Here is a 22,154-nt window from a genome sequence, read left to right as displayed (position 1 = left end):
TCGCGTTAGCTATGGTTTACAGATGTGAAATATAGATTTACGACGTTATAGATAAAGTTTCACAGAGGATAAACTATGTTTATCGACTGGTTACTATAGTTTACGAACGATAAACTATAGTTAACGATAGTTTATTGTTAACTATAGTTTAATAACCGTAAACTTTAGTTAACGATTCGATAACTGTAATAAACGATCCGTTAACTATAGTTTACATCTGCAAAACCATAATTAATGTTTGTAACTATAGTTTACGAATGATAATCCTAAGTTTATCTGTCTGCAAATAACGTTAATGGTAGATTTTGCTAATAAATATAGATTCACATTTGTAAACTATAATTTACATTCTTTAACTATAGTTAAGATCTGTTAATCATAGTTTCACAATAGTAAATCTATATTTATCAGATAAACACTGTTTTGCAATCGCAAATGGTTGTTTTTGGTGTTTATTATAGTTTCACACTTCTGAAACATAGATGATCGCGTTAACTATGGTTTTCAGGCGTCAAATATAGATTATCGTCGTTAAATATAGTTTTCTGTCCGTAAACTAAAGTTTACAACCTTTAAACCTAGTTTATCGAGTGTGAAACGATGATTAGCTCATTTTTGTGAATTTGGCGTACCATACACTTGAATCGTGTTTTTTGTTCACAAGGCGATTAAATCAGTTATTTAAAACCATTTTTGTGGTTCTTTTTATTGATGTGGAACCAATACTTACATGCATATATATAATAGGACCTTGATACAATATAGAGCAAATAACGGCTACGAGTCTTGGGCCGGTCACTGGAAGAGGGTTTGGGGGTAAAGCTACCCCCTCTTTTCCCTACGGAAAGTGTTATATTATAAGATCCCTGTGAAAAAATTCTGGGCTTATAAATACAAAATTCTTACTCTTTATAGAATAAATAGAGAGGTTAAGTAAACTGCATCCTTACTTTTTTTTTAAATAGATCGTAAACTTTGAGAGTTTTTACAGTTTTTAGGATAAATATGTCACCCTTCTGCGTTTATAATTGAGACAAATGGTAATCCATTTGGTCTTCCCCTAACCAAACCTCTAACCAAATGAATAGGGTTACAGGATGCGTTCAGGATCGTAGCTGCTATGTAGGGCTACGTAACAGGTACGCTGTTGAACGGAAGCTAGCCCTACGTAGCGTAGATATTGTAGCCAAAAGTTTTGAAAGCATCCAATTCAAGGTAGCTACCTCAGTTACCACTTTTAAACAAACACAAAATATCCTGTATACATTTTGTATTATTTAGCGATATTTTTTCATCTTAGAAGTTATAATGAATTCTAACACGTATATTTTCGCTTGAAATTAATTATTTATGCCAATGTAATTAGTCTTTAATTAAATACTTCCATCTTCGAATCAGAGACATAGCAGCTACACGAGCGGTCCGTTATAGACCTAGATATCTACGACCTAGCAACTAGACTAGCTGCAACGATCTTGAACGCAGCCCTGGCTACCAGTCAGCGGCAACCCCCCCCCCCCCCCCAAAAAAAAAAAACAAAACCAAAAAACAAAAACACAAAAAAAAACACAAAAAAACAACAACAACAAAAACAACAACAAAACAACAACAACAACGAAAAACAAACAAACAAAAAACATGTCTTGTTTCAGCCAGATTAACCGTAGTGTCACAAATACAAAGAGTCCAAGTCTAAGAATATTTCGGAATGCTGATGAAGGCATTAGCCATTAGCCCCACATTCTATTTCAGAGAAGGCAGTAGTGCTCTCATCATCCTGGCTTTAAATCAAAGCTGCAGAGCGGGTAAAAGGGTCGAGGAAATCTAATGGATTAATTAATGGCCACATATAAATAATACACTCTAAAACAAGTTCAAAAGAAATAGTCAACCTCTTAATCAAATACGGGGCGAGAACCTCGGATCTGCAGACTGACTTGATGTAAGGTTCATCTAGACACACTGGTCCACATTATCAGCCATTAAAGTTATGCTTCAAGTCTGATCTTAATTATAAATATTGACATTTACTGTGTTTTTAAAAGCCCTTTACATTATTTACATGTTATGAAAAATGAACGTTGTCGATCATTATAAACATAAATATTACAGACAAATTCTATAGACGTTTGGTAAAAAAGTAAAGAGCACTTACTATACGATTTCGCCTTAAATATAGCAATTTTGCAAACTTTAGACATTTTCAATTCTATACAATATTTAAGTAAAATATATTCAAAGAAACGCATATTACATAATCACCATGCTCTGAGAGTCTTAACTATCTTACACAACATCATTAAAATATTCAGCTTTTGGCAAGGATATACATGTACATAGGAAAATGGTTAGTATGCGATTTAAAATGGTATATCTGACTATTTGAACCACTTTATACTAAAGACATTCGATTAAAATTATGTTATACCGTTATTGTAATACACGTTAACATTGAATTAATTTTGGTTTAACGTGGTCTTCGTACTGAGAATTGTTTAAAGACGTCTAATGAAAGCGTTAGATACCTAGACTAGTGGTAACGCGGAGATATTTTTGAATTTGAGGTCCCTTGATCGATTCAACCAGGTAGAAACCATTTCCCCCCTTCATTGGAGTATGATAAGAACTAAGGTTTATTTATATGTATATAATCATCCATGTCGTCCAGTTTCAGACCGGGAGCTACATGCCTGCAGCTACATCAGTGTGTTGCTAAAAAAAATACAGCTTGCAACTGCATTTCATTTGAATGACTCCCATATATTGAGTTGGATTATTTACATAAAATAATGAAGTAATGAATATAAAACAGAAAATGTATCTACCAAACAAACAAAATCGCTATCATTAATTCAGGCATTAATAATTACTTGCTTTTGTCGTCTGTTCAATATTTTGTTAACAGACAAGCAAAGATATAGAACTTATTCAAACTCTCATTGGTAATTTGGAACATCACTGAATCATTGTATACTTCTTGTGTTTATAGTATCAGATTAGTACACAGGGGCCAAGCCCGTTTTAACATTAATTTCAATGTATCGCTGATTTTTTCTAAAATTTTCTGTTTCTACTAATCCACAGGGGGCCAAGCCCGTTTTAACATTAAGCCTTGGTTTCCCAATTAAGATTTTCGAAATGATGATCCTTGAAGTATCCAAGAAAAATAGTAAATTATTAGTTCATTTTCTTCTCTTGGTCTTTGATCAATGTATAAAGATATTTTTGTAATCCTGCATTATTAATTGCATTCAGAAACGCTTCTGATTACAATTTGTTGGTGAACTTGTTGGTGTAGTTTAACTTAATTGAATTATTTTGATAATACAGTATCTGCATACTGCTGATTTTCTATCAAAATTCCCAGAACGAGTTACCATTATTCTTCTGTACTTGTTACCACTTTGAAAATTTACGTACTCTGAAAACTGATGTTACGGAAAATGCGGGTTCATTGAAGCGTTAAATTTCATTAATACATGTACATGTATATATATATTCCCACTGATGATCGACCCTATCAAACAGTGTTTACAATTAATACAAACTAAATACGAAATCAGCTAAGAACGAAGACCATATTTTGTGATTTATACATATTTTATTTTCAAAGTGCGTTAAGTGTTTTGATAATAAAGAAATGTTGATGTACACTGAAAAAGCACTTTGCTAACAACTTCAAAGTGCGTTGACTTGGTCCCAAATGTTATAAAGTGCTTAATTTTTTCAGAGTTGTCACAAGGCAAAGATTCTACGTATGTTAATAGATATGTATCTCATAGGTACGGTTGGTGATCTAGTTTATACATTATATGTAAGATTTTATCACCCTGAACAATTGTGTTATCTAAATCTACTTTTTTCTTAGGTTCTCTTAACTCAGGACCAATTCTTATTCTCTAAGTAAAGTGTGTGCATTTATTTCAAACATTGTCGATGCTATCTGTTCCCCATAGGTTTTTTTCTGTTCCGATCAAATTTTACCAAAGTCTTACATAATTATTGATTCTGTTATATGCCCTTTTTTTTACTAATATCTTTTTCCGTTTAAATAACAATTTTTAATTGCCATGGACCTATTGACAATTAAAAACGGTAAATTAGTAAAAAAAAATTTATATTAACGGATTTATTTGGGACTTAATTTCAAACTTGCCAAATAAATTCGGGTTCAAACAGAATTTTTGTTTACGTCTCTAAAATCCAAGTACAGTGGGGCCTCAGATATCCGGACGCCAGATAACCGGACGCTTCAGTTTACGGACGATTTTATTTGGGAACAGATTTTTTATACGTTATTTTGTCTCATTTATCCGGAATTCCGCGTTCCGGATCCGGACGGTCTGTTTTTACCACAAAACACTGATTTACATGTACTACTAATTCTGCTTCATTTAACCGGACGGTAAAATATGATGATACCCTACTCAGTACAAAAGATTACCCCTGTGAATTAAGTTTCACACCTTTTTACGTGCTAGACCCTCATGAGTAGCTTGTATAAACACACTGACTTCCCAAATCACTTTCATGGAAAATTGCAAACAACAGTGTATCACACACATATCACAATTGGACACAAAGAATTTAGCTAGATTCGGTTATCATTATTGTCCGGTTAATATTTCATGACAAAATAATAAAATAAAGCAGAGTTCTTTATATCTAAAAACGTTCATGTCGTCAGACAACTCTAGCATGTGTTGCTATATGGAATGAAGGGCAAATAAAACCTAGTATCAACACTGGGAGCCATTGTATACAAATACATTATCATTCATGACAACAATAGACACATTTCAGATATCCGGACGCTTCACCTATCCGGACGATTGGACTTGTGAACCAAAGCGTCCGGATAACTGAGGCTCCACTGTATCACAACTTATTAATTTTTGCGATCTAATTAGATTGTTCATTCTGTGACGTCTCAAAGTTTCAAAGTGTTCCACTGTTTGTTTTTCCTTCAGATTGTCCACAGGGTATAACCAATAACATTTTTTAAAATTGTGTGAATTGATTATCATTAATAAGTTTGTTTACAAATATAAACTGAAATCTAAAGCGTTTAATCTGTACGAGACGTATCGTCAATGACCAGTCAATGACCAGTCATATTACGCAAATGTAATGATTTTGGGTGAAAATTCGATATTTGTCGCACGTACAAGAGTAACGTATATGTAATATGTAAAAATACGTGATATGAGTTCCTGTCTGATCTCATTAAAACAAAGGAAAGATGTTTAAAAATCGTATATATATATACAAATCATATCGCCAGGTTTTTCTGGTAAACTAGTGACTTTAGTTTGTTTCTAGACTAATAAGTAACCCTCCTCAGAATCTTTGTCAACGTTTAATATTTACATTTACTTTCTTTCCCTCTATTAAATTGCATTGGTTGATTTGAGTGATATTTACGCATAACACAGAAGACCCAATCACCAAATCTGGTGCGAAGGAATACATTCAGTATTTCTCGAAGAACATGAACTGACTCTTCTCGCGACTTCAAACCGGATCACGACCTGATATTATACTTACGCTGATTAATATTTCATTGATGTAAACATATTTTGACGGTTAAATGAATTCAATTAATTAATTTCTTAGTGTATCAAAAGTAAATTCATTAAATCATAGAAAGAAAAATGAAATTGTGTTATTAGAATTTAAAACGCTGTGCACTATTTTTGTCAGCATAATTCGGCTGTTCCAATGGCTCTTCCATTAATTTCGTATTACTCGTTGAATAAGTCAGAGCTTTTTATAAACAAATCATATTTGCGAGAATGAAAAAAATGTTTAAAAACGTAAATATAAGCATTGAATCATTATTTTTTGAAAGATGTGGTCTCATAACTACAACGGTGTGTGCAAACAAATTATCATAACGCGCTAGCGCGCGTTATTCAATTTGTATGCACCCACCGTTGCAGTTATGAGACCACATCTTTCAAAAAATAATGATTCAATGCTTAAATAGATGCATCCCAATAAATGTAATCCAACAGCAAAACGTATCCATGGAATACACCGGCATTTCTTGGAAACTTAAGGCCAGATGGACCAGTGCACGTGAGAGTAAAAATGGTAGCAAGACTTTTAGGCCCCAAGATGTTTAGGCCCTTCATTGATAAGACGCTTAGGCCCCAACATGTTTAGGCCCCAACATGTTTAGGCACCAGCCTACATTTTTCTAAGTTAATTGTAATTTTCATTTTCTTTTTTAAATTAATAATGGTTTAGGCACCAGCATACATTTGTATAAGTTAATTATAATTTACATTTTATTATTTAAAACTTCATTTACTTTAAAAATTATAAAGAAGTATAATCTGCATCTTATGCATAATTTATTATTTTTTTTAATATCATATTATTTTGTCACATCATATTATTTTCTAGAAACGGTAAAGTCTTTCATTTACTTTGTGTTTGACATGAATTAAATTGTTAAAACAACACCCCACCGTATCCTGCTCCGGTAGACGGACATCTCGGCCCAACGACACCTCGGCCAAGGGCGGTTGACACCTCGGCCCAGACGGGTCGGCCCAAAACTATTGACACCTCGGCCCATGTACAAGACACCTCGGCCCACAGAAATTTTTATTTAAAAATATGTACAAGACACCTCGGCCCAAACTTCGGAAACAATGATTCTTAAATATTTGATAGACAGTCGAACGTATGTTCTTGTACTCATAAAGACATAATTAATTCAATACAATTTTTTGATGATAAAAGTTTCATCCAGTATCTTACAATACGTATTTTTCTAATACACTAACATACCTACTTTGTTCCTTAATTGACAATGTATTATATTATTATTACGTGTCCCAAAATTTAACTAAAAGTTCATTAAAAATAATGAATTTAATAGACTCTTAAAAGTGGATATACTAGAAGCATTTCTAATGTTTCTGGTGTAAATTATTGCAATATTTTTTAAAATTATGACTAGTCAATTATTTTTTTTTTGAAAATGAAAAGCAGAATTTATAAACAGTAAACACAATCCTTTTTTCTTAACCTTGGATCATTTTTGTTAAGTTTATCACATTCTTAAACAAAGTAAAAAACTGAATAATTCATGATTTAAGTTTAATAAACAGGGTGAGAATATTGCTGCTTTGTTTGTCTAGACATGGTTTTATTCATTTGCGTATAAGACCATGGAACATTAACTTGCAAGATTGGAAATATACAGCTTACTAACACAGAATATACAAGATCTATTCAACAGGTGTGTCGTGTGCCCATGTGCGCGGGGGGAAGATTGGAAATATACAGCTAACTAACACAAATATTTTTTTAATTTATACAAATTATATATATCATATAATTTATATTCAATAAAATATAGATAAAACATGAAAATCATTGATATTTTATTTTAATTCTGCTTGAGCCGAGATGTCTTTTGCTTGGGCCGCGGGGTGTCTCAAAATTTGGGCCGACCCATCTTGGCCGAGGAGTCCTGGGGCCGAGGTGTCGTTGGGCCGAGGTGTCTGACATTCCCTGCTCCCTCTCTAGATAGGTGCTAATTAGGAGACGATATAAATGAAGAGATCCTCTAGTAATACTATGAGGGTTTCACACCTCACTTTGGAAGAAAGAAAATGTACAATGTGTAAATCTAATAGTATTGGGGATGAATTTCATTATATTTTAGAATGTACCCATTTTGTAAACGACAGAAAAATGTTTTTACCCAAGAGATATTATGAAAACCCAAATATTATAAAATTTAACGAGCTCATGAATACTTTTAATGTAGAAAAACTTGTCAATATTTATTAAGAAAAATTTTCAAAGTCTGTTCTTCCAGAAACCAACTTAAACAACCTATTGTATTGTGATTTTAACCTTTTTTTGTCATTATTACTCCTACTGTACATGTGATCCTTGACTGTGTTCGTGTACATTTGTATATACTGATTTTGAACCTCAAATGCCAGTGAACTGGTCTTGAGCGAATAAAGAATTGAATTGAACTTGTATTTGGTTAATAAGTAGGTGAATTCTTTTGGGATATATAAGGGTTCTTAAAAATATCATGCATACGTTGCCATAAATAAGCTTACTGAACAATTTTATGACATTCAAGTGTTGTATAATTCCAATAATAGAAAAAAATACAATAATTTGTTTTCTTTTCTTGAAATATCAATAATGAAATACTTCCCCTTATATAACATTTGTTCGTTTCTTTGTGATGATAGTATGATTTGATCACGGTATTAACTGATTTAAAGCACGGACACATAACCAAGCTGGATGATACTATCATTGATAGCGTGTGCATGCAAGTTTATACATTGTGTAGCATAATGTTTTTCGTGATTTAAGTTTTTCAAGAACTTGTATATAAAGTAAACAACGCCATGTTTGCGTAGCGATTGTTAGTTTACTACAAATTAAAGTAAATTGCATTTATTGGCTCCAAAGTGCTTAAAAGCCATGTTCTTTCAACTATCAGTTATCATTATAAACAACAGGTGCCTAAACATCTTGGGGCCTAAACATCTTGGGGACTAAACATCTTACCTGGGGCCTAACCGTCTTGGGGCCTAAACATGTTGGGGCCTAAACGTCTGCAATTCGTAAAAATCATCTTTAAAAGGAAGCTGTGTGGTCAAAGTATTACCCAACAGATACATCTAAATAGTCTTAAAATTACTTTTTTTAGACATAAAGGTTGTGGCCATCCAACCATTTTAATTCAAACTGCAAAAATATGGTGCTTATGGGAATTTGAAATCAATGAAATTGACTCACACGACCATAAGAAAAAAAAAGAGAATTCATTATGATTCGATGGATTAGTCAGCAGAGAATTCCACGCTTAATGCTGCTAGATTTTTAAGTGTACAAATGGCAGACAGTGCATCTAATGACATTAGACTTAAAACAATAATGATACACTGAAATCCAAGGATATAATCATTAACAAACAGTGGGCTTCATTAAGAAACTGAGTAGGCATTCTTTTAATAACAACAGAGCACCTGTTCACCTTTGTAAGATATGCCAGTACTACTGGTATTACAAATCTGTAAAATGGAGCATAATAACTACGTATGTGATGGCGACAAAATAATAACATACCAGTATTGTCCCAGTAAAGATTGTGTAATGACAAAATTCAGGCAAGTCAAAATTTTATTTGATTAATAAATAATTATAAACCAACGTGGAAGACATAAATACATGTAATTCCTCCTTAACCACATGCACTGCTCAAAGAGGAAAGCAGTTGCCACACGCATGTGTTCAAGTCATTATTGTTAGCAAAAACACCCCATTCTTCACATATTCCAAACCACATCCCAAGAAACCATCTTCATTTATGCGTATCACACACTCATGTCCTCAATCCTCCAACACTAAACAGCTCATCTACACCCGATATTTGCAAATTCTACACACTACTTCATCAGAGTGCTTCATATTGCGTTGCCTTTAATCTTCTCTCACTAAGTTTCACACTTTCATTCATAGCACTTGCCATGAAGTCTCTCTCGTTGGCAAAAGCAATGGCTTCGTCCCTCTTCCTGGACCGGTACCCCCTCAGTACAGCTGTGTGGGGGTTGTCCTTGGCCTCTGGGTGGTGCAACTTGTACTTGAACTCCTTCCTGGTGATGACCGGGACACACAGACCATCAGGGAGGGGCACAAGGTCATTGCCCGTTCGGCGGTCCACAAACTCTGGGTGCTTCTTCCGAACATTTACAACATCCGTTAATGACTGCTCCCTTGCTCCCTCCAAATCTGATATAACCCGATATGGGTATGTCTCTCCTGTTAGAGAAATCAAATACCATCAGACATCAGAATTGTTAAAGTTTTATGACAATTTCATAAAATTGTAAACAAATAATACAGTTTTTCCCTATCTTGAAAATGTGCTTCTGTTATACTATAGTAATTGAATAACATGTATGTTACCCCCCTCCCCATTTTATGTAGAAACCCTCCAAATAGCTTCACTAAACTTTCACATACTTACCTAACTTTATACCACATCGCCTCAGAATGGAGGGTGGACATTTCCAGGGCTGATGTATGAAGTCATTGGGGAGGGCTGCTATCTCTGGACACCACTTTCTGACATAGGCTCCATCGGGATCACAGGTCAAAGCTGCATCCACGGGGTGCATTACAAAGTTCCACTGGTCCAGCCCACTCATTCCTCCATTCTGCCACATCATGGCATTGATGGCCACATCAGCATCCAGTAAGGTGTCCTATACCAACACAAATCAATGCTTAAATTAGTCTGAGCATCAGAAGATTTCACATGAAAATGCATGGTTTTATAATTTATTTCTGTCCATTCTATCTTATATCATATTCAGAAATTTTATTATCCAAACATTACAGGACAATACAACAGGCATGTTAGGGTTATCTCCCTCCCATTTTATATTCCTGGATTTACCTGGAACCAGCGGTAGCCCTCCACCCAGTGGAGGCGGAGGTAGGAGATGAGGAAGGAGGCGACCACGTGCCTGAGGTAGTTGTTGATCCACCCCTCCAGCCACAGCTGTCTCATCGCGGCATCCACCAGGGGGAACCCCGTCCTACCTCTCTGCCACGCCTTCAAGTGACCAGCGTCCCTGCTCCAGGCTTGATCCTGTAGTGAAATATAAACATTAGTTCATACACTGGCACCTGGCATTGATTATTTATCTCATACTGTGAGTTCATACTGCTACAGAGTCTACAGATATTTTATATCATGTAGGTTGTGTGAACATGTAACCACTTCAACAACACACTGTTTCTCCAGTATCTCACAGCTAGGGATAAAATATGTAATACATAATAAAAATGTTTCATTCTTATCAGAGTGTGATTTTTACATCTACTTGACTACAAACGGAGAAGTTTAGTAGAGCTTAGACCCTTTCATTCTAAAAAGACTGGTAGATTTCCCTATGACTTATTCTGTAATGCACCCTGGTGGGCTGGTAGATTTCCCTACGACTTACCCTGTAATGCACCCTGGTGGGCTGGTAGATTTCCCTACGACTTACCCTGTAATGCACCCTGGTGGGCTGGTAGATTTCCCTACGACTTACCCTGTAATGCACCCTGGTGGGCTGTGAGGGGAGGTCAGGCCAGAGGGTCAGCAGCCAATAAGACAGGTCTCTCCAGGCCAGCTTCCGGAGGAACTTGGGTGACTTCATGTGTCTGGCTTCCTCCAGCACCGCCCGGGGACTGATCTGACCGAAGTGAAGGTACGGAGAGATCCGACAGGTGTTCAGGTGGTCGGCGCGACACGACTCCTTCTCATATTTCCTGACACCTACAAGTAAGCGATAGTTTTAGTATAGCATACATACACCCACAGGTAAGCAAGAGATAGTTTTAGTATAGCAAAATTGTGGTTACATAAAAATGTAACATAACAAGGAACCCCACCACAGCAGAGCATGAAAATAAATATCATAAGATTATATGTATCCATTAACATGTTAGGAAGGAAGGTAAGTCACTGAAAATCTAGAAAATGAAACATTGCAAAAAATCATTGTTTCTACCTTCAGATAAGAAAAGTTCTAGAGCTTTCCACGCTCCTTCTTCTCCAAAATCCCACTGTCTCACAATTGGTGCTGCCCAGTCAATCTAAAAGATATCATTTTCAGACGACTGTAAGTAAATTTCTGATTTGACAAGTAATTATTGGTGCATACAAAATAATAATACAAGTATTGAAGTGGATTATTTGGGGGTCTCCTTTACTTCTACATTTTTACTACAAAAAAAATCCTATTAAACGCTCGCCTTTTCAAAGAGCACCATAAAAAATTGAACAATTTTTTTTTTTTGTAATCAATATTCCCTTCATATTATCTTGAAATGATAACATACAATAGATCCATCTTTTCTCCTTGGCATTTTGGCTAGTTCTAGATCATGAAGAGATGAGCTGGAGGGAAACTGGTCTGGTTTGGGTAGAGTGGGGGGATAATCCAGAGGATGCCCAATGGGCTGGGCATCAGATTGCCTACAGCACTCCATAAAGTGGGTCACTGAGCCCACCCCTCTCATCCCCACAGACTCCGCTGACACAGAACCTGGCTCATGCAGCAAGTAAGAGTGGAATCTCTTACATTCTATCCCTTTCCTCTGTAGTTCCGAACAAATCTTGTCATCTCTCTGTTTGAGGAATGGTTCATAGACATCATTTATCAGCAATGCTTTGGCACCAGTTTCTTCAATAAGTGACAGGATTTCTCTTTGACAGGACTGGGTTTTCCTGTAGATGATCCTGTTGTTGTATCTGTCACTGATGGATTTGTCCAGGTGGTTCAGAGCATGGTGTAACCATAGTTTAGTGGCCCCTCCTGCTGCCACCACACCCTCTGGATCCTCCTCTGATTCTGACCACAAGAAAACCAATATAACAGGGACATTCATACTGGCCGCTTCAACCAATGCTGGATTGTCATACAGACGAAGATCTCTCCTGAACCAGTAAACCACAGGCCTGTTTGTGGAGCCTTTATTTTTCCTTTTTTTAGTTTTGACCGATGAAGTAATTGAACCATTGTCATCTTCCACATTTTTTGAGAAAGTATTGTCAACATTCTTTGGTTGATTTCTTTCAGAATTACTTGATGTATTTCTTTGTTTACTAATTGGCTCCTGTACAACACTAACATAAGATGCTTTGCTGTTAAGGCTTTCACTCTGATCTTGCAATGAGAGGGCTGATGCGAGTTCTACTTCCAGTTCATACCCAAAGTCACTTGTTAAGTATCCATTTTCAACACTACAGCCTATAGGATCTAAAAATGCACCAGATGGAGGTTTTTCAAAGTAATTTGCAAAAACGGTGAAGAGTTCGTTGTACTTCTTAGGATTAGTGAGCCTCAAGAAATCAATGTTTTTCAGGAAATGTTGTCTCGTTGAATCATAACCATCGAGAGAAACAATCATACAGAAACATTCTTCAGCGTCGATGACCCCTGTCTGAAAATTATGCAAGATTTCTTTTCTAGTAGGGGACTCCATACCCAAATGTTATCAACGACAACGTGAAAAATTTATGTTTACATAATATGTGCCGGAACTCCTCGGGTCTTTATACTTCAATAGAGATCCGAATGGCCTTAATCAAAGAATTTCGAACCCGATGTCAAAAATTCGGTACCAGGAGAAAATGTACCCGGGAGAAAACGTACTCACTTCCTAGGGAACGTTTTTCTCCAAGAGACAATATGTTTTATAGTTTTAAATGCCATTTTAATGCATAAAAAGGACTACATACACTATTTAAAATCTAAATGAAATAAGAATACAAACAAGGTACAACATTGTTTAGTCTTCTTTCTATATTTGCCGACTTAATAGTCTTATTTAATTATTCTTAGATGGGGAAATAAAATTTTAAACATTTTTGCTTAAATCATGTCAAGTCACTTTTAAAAAATGGATTATTAAATTATATTTGTAACAAAAATATTTTTCTAGACAGTTGTCACATATACCGATTATATATCTATCTAGACAGTGTGTGTACGCCTGTAAACTTGTTGGTAATTACGTATTGTATGTACTGGATCATTGCAACCCAGTATTGACCTACATTATCTCTTTCTCCCTATAATTGTCTATATATTTATGTTCTTGTAAATATGTTATGATAATCTCCATTTGGAGGAAAGAAAGAAAGAAAGAAATGGGCCCCATGAACATGGTCAAAAAGGCCACAAAGTCAAAAAAATCTTTATTTGGAAAAATAAATAAATGCATGGTTATATGATGTCCATGAAACCCTCTACCAAAATTGTGAAATTCATCAAATTAATTAAAATTAGATCTTTGATCTGCTCCTAATAATAGATCGCTACACTGTAAAGGGCGGGACCAATATGGCCATATTACTTCTATAAATCTTACTGAAAATCTTCTGTACAATGTAGAGGGGGGGGGGGACTAAATGCTTTATAATGGTGTTAATGAAGCTTTCAACCTAAATTGTGAACCTCATGATGACCTCTGGGTCAGAGGTTTAGGTCTTTAGAAATGCGTATAGCCAATATGGCCACATAGTGAAAATGTATAATTTTTTTTTTTATAATATGATCATCTGTATATACATTCATAGTCTTCAGAGTTACTTATACTAAATCATTGTGATTACATGTATGTCCATAATATCATCTTCTTTAATTGTGAAATCACTGCCCATGGGGCAGGTCCGGGGTTTAAGGTTTTTTTTGGGGAGGGAGGGTTGACAAAAATGTATGATCATTTAGAGAACATTATTTTTACTTGCTTGAGTCACATAGTGCTGTTGGTCAATGGTATTCAGGTGACCGTCAAGGCCTGTGGGGCTTATCATAGACAAAAACAACTTTCGCGAGAGAGAGAGAGAGAAAAAGAGAGAGAGAGAGAGAGAGAGAGAGAGAGAGAGGGAGAAGAGAGAGAATTCACTCCGATTAGAGGTATTTCGGGATGTTAACCCGTGGGGCTAATTATATTGGGTACGAAATGCCATGTCAACCGCTTTCGATTGTCATGCATGAACTTTCAAGTTTTCATGGTTTGTAGACATAAGCAAAGCAATATCGTAAGTAATAAAAAATTGAAAGCCCGACACTTATTTTGGGAGCATACGAAACACTGTGAATAAACAAGTGCACTATCTGCATGATCTCTGGGTATTCGTGCGTTAGCCAATCAGAAAACGCCAACTTTGTTTTTGGTGACGTCATAACCTCAACTCGACATTTCTCAGCTAAATTTATCGTAACGCGCATAACGAGAACTTTAATCTTTAGATAACGAAACAGGTAAAGTATGACGAGTTATGATTTTGTCATTAGAATTTGGTTAATTCATTTTTTTCTCACCTATGGCATTAACAGGACCACTCTCTTGTTGACAAAGCACTATTTACTGATATTGATTTCAGGGTTACATTGTTTACATGTAAAATTACGTTATAATTTAAGGAAAATGGATATAAATGCTTCTGTAACGCTGGTAATTCGAGCTCCAAATCAAAGAATAGAAGATCACACGGTCGAATGCATGTTAGGCTGGACTGTGAAGAAATTAAAGAAGCACCTAGAGGATGTGTACCCCAGTAACCCAGTAAGTACCCAAAGGTATCTTCAGTGATCATGGGCTTCAAAATGATTCAGACGTTCCTTGAAATACTGTTTATACCCTATTTTTGTATTCTGTGGTGTTATTAATGTCATCATATAGACAAGATTTAGATATAAATCCCTTCATGGTAACTGCGGTACTGCTCTTTTGCAGGGTAAAATGACAAAGTTTGATGAAAGATGATGTAACGTCAATTGTTTTATGTACATCAATTAGTTATCTACCTACTGAAACTTTGCGAAAGTACATGTATATCAGTGTGATCTATAATAAAGCTGGGGATGGGGGTGGGAATGACCTTAGCTAATGCCCTAGGCTTCAGCTAAAACCCTTCAGTAAATATAAGAACCAAAACTGTACTAAATAAGCATAGGGTTAAAAACAATTCGCTAGTGAAATTAGAATTGTGGCAGTATTAAGCTTATACATACTATACGGAGTATCACCTAATGACCTATCATTTAAAATCATTTCTATTGTTCATTTTCATACAACAAAGAGCCACATTCTGATCAATGAAATTACTTATCACTCTTTTCAAGCTATTGAAACATTTATATCACTAGCAACTGACCTATATTTCCTTTTCTTTCCAGAAAGAAACACAACAAAGACTTATATATTCTGGAAAACTATTAGCTGATGAAATGACATTAAAAGAAATTATTATTCAGGTGCGGATATATTGTCTTTTATCTTTAACCATTAACAATTTATTATTAATGTGTTTTTATCTTTACCTTTATATATACTTCTTTTTTCTTTACTAGAATGAAGAAAAAGTTCATCATACAGTCCACTTAGTGTGTTCTCCATGTGTTGACCATTCTTATAATGAATCTCAAAAGGCTAAAGTAAGTTACAGTCAGAAATTGGTGTTGATTTTGTTAACTTGATGAAGAGAAATATTTGTATTTATAATCTTTTCTGAATTATTCTTAAGGAAAGAGCAGCAGCAGCTAGCAACACATCCTCTTCATGCTCAACAAACAGCAGCACGCACAGCACAACCAGCACACAAGCCACGCACAGCGCACACAGTACAGAGGGACTCCGCCATCGCATTCCTCATAGTCCCAGCAGCCTACCTGTCACTATGGCCAGGTAAGCTAAGACTCTGTAACTTACACTCACTTACAGCTGATCCAAGCCTTCAAGGCAAGATTTCTGATTCCCCATCACTTTTTTCTTATCATTACTTTCTGAAGTCAACGCTTTTAGTTATAAACCTTCATGATAAGATTTTCTTGCATAAGCACTAGAATTTTTTTTAAAAAGGGCAAAAAGAAGTGCAATTTAAAAGAAAAAAACATAATTTCAAAATCTTTCTGAAATTTATTTAGTAAACAGATTCCCTGCCAGTATGGTACTCAGAATCTTTGAGTCAGTAGATGGATTTTTTAAATCAATAAATCATGATGATACAATCATCATTTATCATAGTTTGACAAAACATAGTATTAGGAATCTCTAAATAAACATTTAGTTACCACAGTTGTACTCTTGGTTGTATTATGCTTTGTATATGGATTTTGGAAATTAATTGTGTACTAGAGAAACACTTTTTGAATAAGCTTATTGTCTTTTAGTAAAAGGTTTTGCATGCATTATAATCCAAATAAAAATTTCAACTCCAGATATATTTTTGTGTGAGTAATTCTGAGCATTTATGTTCCAGCTTTGTTACCAGCCCCAGCAGCACAACCTCCCCTCTACAGTCTCCGGTCATGACAATGCCCAACAACCCAGGAATGGCCTTGACCCATGAACAGTACATGATGATGATGCAGAATTACTACTACCAGATGGCAACCCACTACATGCAATAGTTAGTACATGTAGTCTTGTACCAGAAAACGTTTGCTTTTATCAGCTTGAATGATTCCCTAAATGAGACTTTGTTGACCTACTTACAGCTATCAAACAGGGACATACCAGCCCCTGATGGCCACTGTTGCCCCTGAGGCAGAGAACCAGGTTCCTGTGGAGAATGTCCAGGAAGCCCCCGCTGCGAGGCCGGACAACGCTAACCCAGTGATGAATGCCCAGGGTGGGATGGATGACGACGATGATGATGAGTTTGGACAGCGGGACTGGCTGGACTATGTCTACACCTTCAGTCGCTTTATGGTCCTAATCAGCATTGTCTACTTCTATTCCAACTTCACCAGATTTCTGGCTGTCGCTGCCTTCTTTTTCTTCGTTTATTTGTAAGTTTATTTGATACATTCTTAAATAATTTGATAATGCTACAAGTATCGCTTGAATAATTGTTATTTAGGTCAGAAATGCCAGTGTAAAAAGCTTCAAAGTAAAATACACATGTAGATGTAGAATTTGTAGTTTTTAACTTGAGAATATATCAACATATGTTTTCATAAATTTAAAAGTGCAACTTATTTCTTTCCATGACACAAACGTTATTTGGGGATTTCTAAAGAATAAACAGACCTTTCTTTGAAAAAGAACCCTTGATTTATTTTTTTAGGGGACAAAACATGTATTGTGTAGTTAAAACATTCTTGTGTTTACTGTAGATATCAGACCGGTTGGTTCGCTGTTCGTCGAAGGAATCCTGAGGCAGAAAATGAGGTCAACGAGGGACAGGAACAGCCACAGCAGCCAGAAGCAGCGCCCCAGGACCCTGGGACAGAGGAAAATACAGAGCGCGCCCAGGTAAAACCCAAAAGTCTGCTCCCTGTATTTGCATCATGTCAATCCATGCAAACTACTGGTGCCTTCTACTGACATTTCTTCTCTTTGTTTGGTGCAGCTTAATTGTCCAAAGATGAGAATATTGTGTTCGATAAGTTACAACTAAAATTGATAGACGAAGGGATGATAATGATATTAAGAATAGAGTTATTTACATGTGTTGAATTTGAAATTGATTGACTGTTACAGTAGTCCATCAAATCTCTTCTCTGAAATTATTGTATAGAAAGTTATACAGGTGGTAAATTGTAGTTTTGAAAAACTAGATCAGATATTGGATCCAAAATTTAGGATTTACTTCTAGATAAATAAATAGTTCTATGCCTTGCTGTATGTTGTTTAATTGTCTTCAGATCTTGTATGTGAATCAACTACACGTATCTATCAAAATTGATATTGCCAGTTTCATTATTTTCAAATGCATGTATAGATGGCCAACACTTTTTTGTTCAAAATTTCTTGATTCACAAATTGTAGCACTTTATTATCTCTATCAAATCACATTTAGATATTTTATTATATCTTAGATTCAAATCAAAATATGTATTAAAGCACACAAGTAAAGAGTAGTCACCATGTAAAGAGTAGTCACCAAGTAAAGAGTAGTCACCAAGTAAAGAGTAGTCACCAAGTAGCTGCAGAACTGTAGCTCTCTGGGAAAAAAAATATTGACAGACCGGAGAGCTACAGGGCCACCCATTGAAAAAATTGTATATTTATTGCGCAGAAAAACGTGCGCTAGTTTTCGACTAATTTACCTTATTTATACGCAAATTCTGTGAAAACAATTAATACCATTAAATTCTTCATGGAATTTACTACTGATGACATGGTGACTAACTTTCTGGTTTTGTAGGCCAATGACACAACACAAACAGAAGGTGCCTCCCCAGAGACTTTGGACCCCCCAACAGAGGGTACTGCTCCTGAGGCTGTGGAACCCCCACCCCCCAGGGGTCTGACCCTTGCCTGGAGTTTTCTGACTACATTTTTTACCTCATTGATACCTGAGCCTCCAGCCCCAGTGAATGCGAATTGAAGTCCTTTGCCAAATAAATGAAGAAATCCAGTCATATATAGATTCACTGATAAAATGTATTACATGTAGTTGGACCTCATTTTGTGATGGAAATCGTCAACAAACAACACGCAATCAGCATTGTGTATTAGAGCTCATCTTTAATGTTTTTTCCTTGTTTTCTGGTGTTATTCTACAAAGTGGGGAAAGCAAATCTATTATTGGTTGAAATTGTTTTATTTTGTCTTGAAATCCACTAAACTGTGATGATTATATTAACATTTTCACTAATGTTTTTGTTTTGTTGTGACTGCCGTATTGATATGTTCATGTTGCTTTTTTATTATATACATGTATGTCTATATTTTACATGTGATATTTATTTCTTCAAACAATATGCTTTTCTGATAATCTGGAGATAACTATGTATACAAACTTTTCACTTTATGTATGGCTACTGTGAAGTCTGGGTAATGGATTACTTCTTGTAGTTGAACAGGAAAATGTGTCAAAAATCAGTCTATACTTGCAGATTTCATCACAGCGGTCTCTGAGTTTACAGGTTTTAACATTAAAAATGCTTTACATTGTATTATTCATTGTGTGTAATTAACATGTATGTTATATAATCAGATTATTTGTACATAATGTAAATACCAGCATCCCTGTACAGTCACACTCATGTGTACATAGAAGCTCTGTATATAGTTAACTGGTGCTAAATACTCTAAACTCTACCATTGATGGAGAGAGAGAGAGAGAGAGAGAGAGAGAGAGAGGAATGGTGTCTTGTGAGAATTTTATATGCCTGATAATCTTGAGTAGGTGTTCATCTCTTATTTTAAAACAAAATGTCTTTAAATTGTGCTCCTCCCATACTCTCAAAGGTTTACAACTAGTAGTTTGAATATACATAATGAACGTAGTCTCACTTTGACATAATATAGGTCAGGCACAGACGTATCAACAAAAGTCTGTTTGTGATTTATTTGAAATCCTGTATACTGTGGGTGTCGAGTGACCCGCTCTTGTTTGTTTTATAATGTGTCTTGTTAACAAAGTGGTTATAGCCTGGGCGCAATTCGCTTGTATGGTCAAATAAACTATCACAAAACACAATTTAAATCAATTGTTATTTTTTTTATACATATAAAAATAACAGTAGAAGTAAGACTTTTAAATAAGAGTATCAATAAAGTAAGACTTTAAAACAGTTTTTGCCGATGAAAATTTAAAATAATTTAGTAAATAATGAGCATGATATGGAAACTGTGTGTGTGCATAGCGTTTTGAGGCAGACCATGCCCTTAGGACGCCTCCACATTTTGGCCCGTCCCCTCCCCCGCCGTGGCCCCTCCTGCTGTAGCCGGTCTCTCTTCCTCGGTGCTAAATTTCTTGAACCATGGATCGAACTTGATGTTGGAGAGAGGCACTCGTTCGGGCATTTTGGATAGCATTTTGACGATAAGGATTCGGCACTCCTCGGACACCTCGGGTTTGGCGGGAAACACCACCTTCTGTTGAACTTGTTTCAGCAACTTCTTGTGGTTGGAATCGTCGAACGGGAGTCTTCCGTACAGCATGGTGAAGAGCACCACGCCCATACTCCACACGTCGGCGAAGAACGGATCATATGGGGTTCCCTTTAGGATTTCTGGCGGCGCATACGCATAACTACCGCAATAAGTTTCACTTGGCTTAAACTCGCCGTTTTTGACTTTTGGAATCCTCTTGGCAAATCCGAAGTCTGTGACCTTCAGGTGGTAGTGCTTATCCAGAAGGACGTTTTCACACTTGAGGTCGCGGTGGACCACGCCCTTGGAGTGCATATAGGACATCCCTTCATGGAACTGCCGGAACCAAGTCCCGCACTGCTGCTCCGGAATATTCTTCTTGGTTCTGATATAATCCAAAAGATCTATATGTCCCAATTCCATGACCAAAAAGAAGCGAGTGGTAGTCTCAATGACTTGGTAAAACGAGACGAGGCACGGGTGTTTAAGAATTTTGATCACTTCAATCTCTCGCGGCAAAAACTTTTGTAGAAAATCGTCAGGCGCCTTTCGTTTTGAAATAATTTTTATGGCTACTTTATGTTTTCGATTCACGTCATAAGCCGACCGCACACACGCGTAAGAACCCTGGCCCAGTGTTTTCCCCACAATGAAGCCCTGACTTTCTAAAATCTGAAGAAAAAAAAGAGAAATCTCAGCTATTTCAGACATTGTTTGGTATAAATATATCAACATTATCTTTTCGATGCTGTGGGATTAGGTACAAGTTCTAAAACAGACCCTTAACCTACGCTACAGTCTGCAGCTAACTAATGCGTTATGTACACAGTTTAGATCATAGATCGTGTACAAGCCTATTATATCTTTGGTATATCAACGTATAAAATACCATATGCAATTAGTACGTTAAAATAATCAATAAAAAATGTAACTTGAGCAAAAAATAAAATCTTTTAGCACATTGAATACAAGTTTGAATTAATTACATTAAAAAAGGGAATTTTATTTACAACAATAACCAGCGATGCTAAAAGAACCCTATCTTTTTTAATATAATGGACAGACTTGACTATGTGAGCTTGTTTACCTGGAACCGTTTGCCCGCTTTGCATTTGGCGGTGGTTATTGAGGCAGTGTCGTCGTTTCCCTGCGACCCCGTTTCCTCTTTATCGCCTTCATTTACCATCTCTGTACGCTCTGTTTGTTTACACCATTACGGTCTTACGATATTGGTGATACTATGACGTCACAATAAACTACAGCTTTCTAGTGTGTTACGTCACAATCAATCAAATTTGATTGACGTCATTACCTTCAGAAACCTTATATTTTGATGAGTTTTACACAATTTTTGTCAGCCAAAATTATTACAGTATATTAAACATTTTTACCAATTTAAAAGCAAACTTTTTAATGGGCGAGTTCGATCATTAACTAGAGTTCAACCACGGTAGTAAGGAAAACTTTTGGTGCGCATGTCTGTGTTCGAACGCACATTGGTCGATGTCTTGTTAAATAATTTTATTGTTCATGAAAAAAGAAGGAAAATACCTTGTAAACACATTAAATCATAATATGATCACATGTGTGTGAGCTAAAATTTAACACATTGCATGTTGTGCTCATTTAAATAAGCAAAGTTTGGAGGTTTCGCTTTCCGCCGCCATCTTTAAATTACCTGACCAGCGACAGACCAGAGACTCTCCGTTGGTTGGACCACGGTTCCATTTTAGTCGGACTAAAGTGAGTTCGATCTCATTTTAGTC

The 22,154-nt window shown here is 35.9% G+C and overlaps 3 protein-coding genes across 3 annotated transcripts; 1 reads left to right on the top strand and 2 right to left on the bottom strand.

Annotated features, from left to right (window-relative positions):
* Positions 1-9,156: 9,156 nt before the first annotated feature.
* Positions 9,157-13,115, bottom strand: LOC105321147 (deoxyribodipyrimidine photo-lyase). The gene is made up of 6 exons (XM_011419369.4): positions 11,890-13,115; positions 11,559-11,643; positions 11,097-11,323; positions 10,454-10,648; positions 10,022-10,259; positions 9,157-9,813 (listed from the first exon to the last, which is right to left on the bottom strand). Exons 1-6 carry the CDS (start codon positions 13,033-13,035, stop codon positions 9,449-9,451), a joined length of 2,256 nt encoding a protein of 751 aa, XP_011417671.3. The 5' UTR covers positions 13,036-13,115; the 3' UTR covers positions 9,157-9,448.
* A 1,509-nt stretch (positions 13,116-14,624) lies between these two features.
* Positions 14,625-19,999, top strand: LOC105321146 (homocysteine-responsive endoplasmic reticulum-resident ubiquitin-like domain member 2 protein). Its single transcript, XM_011419367.4, has 9 exons — positions 14,625-14,819; positions 14,982-15,123; positions 15,738-15,815; positions 15,912-15,995; positions 16,085-16,245; positions 16,820-16,969; positions 17,058-17,351; positions 17,679-17,817; positions 18,713-19,999. Exons 2-9 carry the CDS (start codon positions 14,986-14,988, stop codon positions 18,893-18,895), a joined length of 1,227 nt encoding a protein of 408 aa, XP_011417669.3. The 5' UTR covers positions 14,625-14,819; positions 14,982-14,985; the 3' UTR covers positions 18,896-19,999.
* On the bottom strand, positions 19,994-21,640 carry LOC105321145 (testis-specific serine/threonine-protein kinase 4). Its single transcript, XM_011419366.4, has 2 exons — positions 21,476-21,640; positions 19,994-21,060 (listed from the first exon to the last, which is right to left on the bottom strand). The coding sequence occupies exons 1-2, from the start codon at positions 21,572-21,574 to the stop codon at positions 20,182-20,184; spliced, it is 978 nt and encodes a 325-aa protein (XP_011417668.3). The 5' UTR covers positions 21,575-21,640; the 3' UTR covers positions 19,994-20,181.
* Positions 21,641-22,154: the final 514 nt, after the last annotated feature.

This window comes from Magallana gigas, chromosome 3, assembly GCF_963853765.1.
Source record: "Magallana gigas chromosome 3, xbMagGiga1.1, whole genome shotgun sequence".
NCBI classification, from domain to species: Eukaryota; Metazoa; Mollusca; class Bivalvia; order Ostreida; family Ostreidae; genus Magallana; species Magallana gigas.
Note: the sequence above shows the minus strand (reverse complement) of the source record. Positions and strands in the feature narration are given on the sequence as shown.

Excerpts from the sequence above, each read along its gene's own strand:
- LOC105321147 (XM_011419369.4), bottom strand. The coding sequence starts at position 13,035 with ATGGAGTCCCCTACTAGAAAAGAAATCTTGCATAATTTTCAGACAGGG. Across the intron at positions 11,324-11,558 it reads AGAACTTTTCTTATCTGAAG|GTGTCAGGAAATATGAGAAG; the intron begins GTAGAAACAATG and ends GCTTACTTGTAG. Across the intron at positions 10,260-10,453 it reads AGGGCTACCGCTGGTTCCAG|GACACCTTACTGGATGCTGA; the intron begins GTAAATCCAGGA and ends GTGTTGGTATAG.
- LOC105321146 (XM_011419367.4), top strand. The coding sequence starts at position 14,986 with ATGGATATAAATGCTTCTGTAACGCTGGTAATTCGAGCTCCAAATCAA. Across the intron at positions 16,246-16,819 it reads CTACCTGTCACTATGGCCAG|CTTTGTTACCAGCCCCAGCA; the intron begins GTAAGCTAAGAC and ends TTTATGTTCCAG. Across the intron at positions 16,970-17,057 it reads GCAACCCACTACATGCAATA|CTATCAAACAGGGACATACC; the intron begins GTTAGTACATGT and ends ACCTACTTACAG.
- LOC105321145 (XM_011419366.4), bottom strand. The coding sequence starts at position 21,574 with ATGGTAAATGAAGGCGATAAAGAGGAAACGGGGTCGCAGGGAAACGAC. Across the intron at positions 21,061-21,475 it reads AAGCGGGCAAACGGTTCCAG|ATTTTAGAAAGTCAGGGCTT; the intron begins GTAAACAAGCTC and ends TTTTTTCTTCAG.